This window comes from Brachyistius frenatus, unplaced genomic scaffold (genome assembly GCF_029030835.1).
Source record: "Brachyistius frenatus isolate BFR_SWC_R1_liver_20210118 unplaced genomic scaffold, ASM2903083v1 Contig_89, whole genome shotgun sequence".
Classification (NCBI taxonomy): Eukaryota; Metazoa; Chordata; class Actinopteri; family Embiotocidae; genus Brachyistius; species Brachyistius frenatus.
This window is the reverse complement of record NW_027210688.1, coordinates 630,001-635,031: the sequence shown is the minus strand read 5'-3', so window position 1 is coordinate 635,031 and position 5,031 is coordinate 630,001. Positions and strand designations below refer to the sequence as shown.

General features: G+C 40.5%; 1 protein-coding gene across 2 annotated transcripts in view; it reads right to left on the bottom strand.

Annotated features, from left to right (window-relative positions):
* Positions 1 to 3,422: 3,422 nt before the first annotated feature.
* Positions 3,423 to 5,031, bottom strand: part of atox1 (antioxidant 1 copper chaperone) — a 2,351-nt gene continuing 742 nt past the window's right edge. The window contains exons 3-4 of one of the 2 annotated variants that reach the window (XM_069710087.1): positions 4,459 to 4,611; positions 3,423 to 4,242 (exon numbers count right to left, since the gene is read on the bottom strand). In XM_069710087.1, coding sequence (XP_069566188.1) covers positions 4,487 to 4,611 — 125 coding nt within the window. In that variant the 3' untranslated portion in view covers positions 3,423 to 4,242; positions 4,459 to 4,486. The remainder of the gene's footprint in view (positions 4,243 to 4,458; positions 4,612 to 5,031) is intronic. The other variant, XM_069710086.1, reaches the window with a different exon arrangement.

Genomic DNA, 5,031 nt, shown 5'->3' with positions numbered 1-5,031 from the left:
CGTGGAAAAAAGACCTTTTATTATCCACGGTCAGCACAAAGCAGCAGAGAAATAAAAACTCTTTTTGTCGTCTGAATTTACAAAAACAATTTTGTGCTTTTTTTTGTTCATTTGGGGAAAATTTAAACTAAGAATTTGTTGGAGATTTGGTTCATTTCTACAATTTCATTTGAGATACTTGCCTCCATTTAAATCAAAATAATTACGCATTGATGATGTATTTGATCTTGGAAGCTTTCCTCACACATGTTGAACGGCTTGCTTGACGTTTTTTTAATGTTCAGCTGATCAAAAAGCTTCTTTTGGTTACACCAGCAATTCATTTTAATCAATTACGTGGCAGTTTAGCAGTTGAACACTTTTTCTAGTTCTGCACAATAAGAACTCTGATGAATTTACAAAGTACATAGAAGCGCTAGGAAACCGAACCTGCAAGATAAACGGCCACTGAAGACGAAACTTTATCATTAAGATGGTAAAATGTCCTTTCTTATGATGCCACCCGAACTTTACTAAAACTTTTCGCTCGGCCAGTTTTACGTCGGTCATCCAAAACTTTTTAGGGTCAAAACCTGCATTTGACCCTTTTTCTCTCTGCTGTGCCACAACAAGAGGATGCCGAGCAGAATATTTCCCATTGTGTGAATTATGGGCCAAAAAGCTCCACTTGAGTTTTACCAGCCAGAACAGGATGATGAAGGTTCCACCGAACAGAGCAGAGAGGAAATCTACAGCGGAGAGACGCGAAAGCCGCAGTGTCGGCGGACTGTTTGCTCTCGTCAGTCAAACTGCACATTTTCCCCCCGACTGGCCGTAACCTCTCGGTCGATGGGTGTGTTTGTTTTGGCGCCCTGGACAGGATGTGACAGCCCCGACTACAGCCCTGTCAATCAAACAGACACGCCCCCAAAAACAGGTCTTCTTGAATCTTCTTTTCTAATGAATGAGGGATTATTTTCAGATGGACCTCCAGAAAACTAAGAAGAAGGAGTGACTTTAGCTAACAACACCGAGATAACTGATGGACACATTTTATTCACTTTGGATTTGATGAGAGAAGTTGAATGGGAGTCTATGGAACCGGAGGCTTTTTGGAGCCAACCTCTAGTGGCACTCGCTTGTATTGCAGTTCAGGGCACTTCATTTTTCAAACCTGGAAGCTGCATCCACTTTTATATACAGTCAATGTTCGCACCCAAAAGTTAAGAGACACGACTTTTGGCCATGTTAAAGACAAAATGTAAACCAAAAAAAGACCAGAATTTCATCGCAATTTTTCCTCTTTTCTTGCATAAATTGCACTCGTTTCCAGGTTTGATGGACGCTCGGCTGTAATGTGGGACAATAGACGCCAGGAATAACTTTACCTCATGTTCAGTACAGTTTAATGTGGATTGTGTGCCTTGCTCAATATTTCCATCAAATCAAACTCCTGTTGACCGACTCCAGCTTCTTCTGCAAAGGCGAATTAACAACCTATCAGACGCTCTGAAGAGGGACAGATCTCGTGTGTGTGTGTGTGTGTGTGTGTGTGTGTGTGTGTGTGTGTGTGTGTGTGTGTGTGTGTGTGTGTGTGTGTGTGTGTGTGTGTAATTTGAGGAATCCCGACAACACTGTTATCTGTGGAGTTTGTGCCGTACACAATGAGTCTCTGTTCGGACTGAGGGGGCCAGCGAGGGACTCTCTGCCCTCTGTGATGAGCTCCTCCAGCTGCATCGTGTTTTCCAGCCTGGTTTGGTAAATATTCATCATCCGTGATGGCGTCATGTGTTTGTGGTGATTTATGCAACTTCCGTTTTGTTTAGTCTTTTTTTTTTTGCAGTAAACAATAAACTCGTTGAAGTTTAAAACTTTCTCCATGCAGCTACATTTTCACCTGCAGGCATTAATGTGCACACTGTGTGACTTTGGTGGTGTTTTAACACGTCGGTTTCAGACCCGAACTGACACCAAAGTCACACAAACTAACGCCAACAAACTAACATAAGAAAGTAGGTGTAGACCACCGACTGTGGCGCGCTGCAATGTAAAATGACTGTTTTTCTAAAGGGACTCTGGTGGCTGTGAAGAGGACAATGTGACTTCCTCGGTTCCCCATCTAAAAAGACTAAATAAAACTGGAAAAATGCCACAGTGAAAGATGAATTTCTTCGGTGCTATATGTTTTGTAGCTGAGCAGTCCCATCGAGAAGGTTAAATGTCTTGCTCAAGGACACTTTGACAACAGATTGAAGGTTAAACTGTCGAATAAAGGTCGAGTGATTGTCGTTAAAGAGTAACATGAGTAAATCTTGTTCTTGTTGACCTCCAGTGGTTTAACCTCTGACCTTGCTGCAGGTGTGCTGCAGGACCTGTGACGTCCCCGTTGGGAGGTTTTCACAGATGCAAAGAAACTTAAAACTTCCAAAAAGGAAGGGCAGCAAAAGGCCTTTCATTTTACGCTCTTCCTCGTTAACTCGGCCGCTGCAGCATATTAGTACATTATGTCTTAATCGTCAGTTATCTCTGTATTCCTGCCTCCTTCTTTGGTCTGCTTCTTGATCTGCTCTTTACATTTTCAGGAACATTTCAGGAGATAACTCAACACCACATTGTGTCTGAAATTCATTCTGATCTCAGCAGAAATGAGGAAGTTCAGTTTTTGTTTTTATTCAGAGGAAAATCCAACATCTGACATGATGATCATAGTCTGGAAGCTTTCAATTTTAAACTCAAGTCGGAGTTTTCTCTGCTTTTAACTGCTCCAAACTGTTTTTGCAGCTCCAAATTATCTTTGTGAAGAAGAAGAAGCTGAAAGAGGAGACAAATGCTGTCGTTAAAAAAAACAACTAAACAATTAAAGCTCCCAAGAAAGTGGGAACACTTTGATCACGCAGCACCTCCTGGTGGTTGAAGCTCCGAGTTGTGATGAACGTTTTCACACCTGCAGTTTGCAGAGTGAGCAGGAAATATGTGGTAAAACATGACGGTTCAGTGCATGACAGAGCGTTCATATACGGATATGTATCTCGGTGTTGTGTTGCAATGAAGGTGATTGTTTTTTAAGCATCAGCAGGGTTTCACTCTGGTGATATACCAGAAAATTACAGACAAAACTTCAGAAAATACAAGAAAACTAGTGATTTTATTTCCTTCATCACCACGATGAAGTTTCCTAGTAAGTCTGAGATAAAGTATTCCTACATATCCTATTCATATATTTTGCAAATTTCACATATCAGACATATCACGTCTGTTGTTTTTTCCTCCTGTAAGTTATTCATAGTGACTCATTCTTTACTACTTTCGTGTCTGCGGTTCCTGCACAAAAAACATAATTATCTCCTTTTGTGATTAAGTGTCACAATCTCAGGCTTATTATTATTAAAACTATTTCAGTGATGCTAATAGTAAACAAAAAGAAACACCAGTACAATGTGACATACTGAGGCAGAATCTATTTTATTTCCCGTGTGTGTACACGCCATATTTTGACAGATGATTATTCAGTCAGAGGCGGTTTTCTTTTTCCCAAAGTATGAAAAACTAAACTTCAACAAAGAACACAGAGAGACATGTTAGTAAATCTGAATAAACATAATACATTTAACCTGTAGTGGATGATTATAGTGTAAACAAGACACAGCAAACAGGAAATGGTTTTACAAATTACAAAAATCCAGCAAATGGTCCCTGAAGGGAGGAGAGAGTTTCCCTCCTGTAGGTGCAGATCTACAGACATCTTCATACACAAAGCTTTGACAGCGTGACCTTTAATGATGTTAAAGCCCCCAAAAAATACAGTGTGAAGGTTCAGAGAAACAGATCCAATAGTTTCCCGTATGTTTTTTACAATCCAGGGAATGTGCTTTAATTGTGCGGACAGGACAACTTATTTTGAAAGCTTTGAAAATTAAACATGAAACATTACTGCCACTTCATGAAATAGAAAATGTAGGAAGGCTGATTTGTGTGAGAAAGACATTAGAGCAGTTGTGAGGACCAGACAAGTGTTTCGGAGGAAGACAAAAAACAAAGTGTCGCACATAAATGAGGCGTTTTCCCCACAGACGAGTGCCGACGCCGTCATTTGTTGGTTTATTTTTTTTGTCATCCTCCAACATGCTCTGATCGACACAGAGAACGTCCATCTGAAGAATTGCTTTATATTTTGTGCGTGCGAGCTGCGGGGCGTTGGCATCTGTAAAAGACGCCACTCGGGCGTCCTTCAGACACCTCGTGACGAGTTCCAGTTTAAATCTTCTTCTTAAATCAGCAGCAGTGAAGAACAACACGGGAAAAAAAGGAAGTAAAACTGTCGTTAAACTGATAAATCAATCAGAGATCAACTGTCAGACTGTTTCTAAACGTCCATAAATTAAATAAAAGCAATAAAACAAAAGATTTACAGGATGTTTATAGGATCATAACGCTAAAAAAAGAACAGGTATATCTGAGTAGTTTTAACCATCATGTCACCTTGTTCTCTACGTGAAGCAGACTTCCTTCATTTAACGCCGTTGTACTTGACCTCCTTTCCGCATTTCTTCAGCGTCTCCATGAGAACGTCCACGTCTTTGTCAGACTCGATCCAAACCAGCTTGTTGGGCAGGTCGATCTCAAACTTCACATCTGAAGCACAGAGGGGGAAAAAGAAAAGGGAGACGTTTGTTTTTGATTGCAGGAGTTAAAAGCCGAGTCATTTAAGGCTTTTTTCAGTTGGGCTGAAGAGCGCAAAATTAATTTGTATTTATTTGACAGCCAGTTGTGGTCATAACAAAAAAACAGAAGACTCAACAATGTAATCAAACCTCAAAACGTTTCTCTTTTACATTTTCTGTCTGATTACTGGTGTCATTTTTTTTTGAAGGAAAACACGTCTCGCCTTCGGTCGTGAGGTTTCAGAGGGTTTCTGAGTTTCTCATTGTAACGTCGCGACCGCAGACTGGCGAGGGTTGAAAAACAAGTGTGACTTGGCCACTGAACATTTTATTGACTTCACAAAATAAAAGTGAAAACTAAAACCACGTCTGCAGCATCAGGTGACTTTCA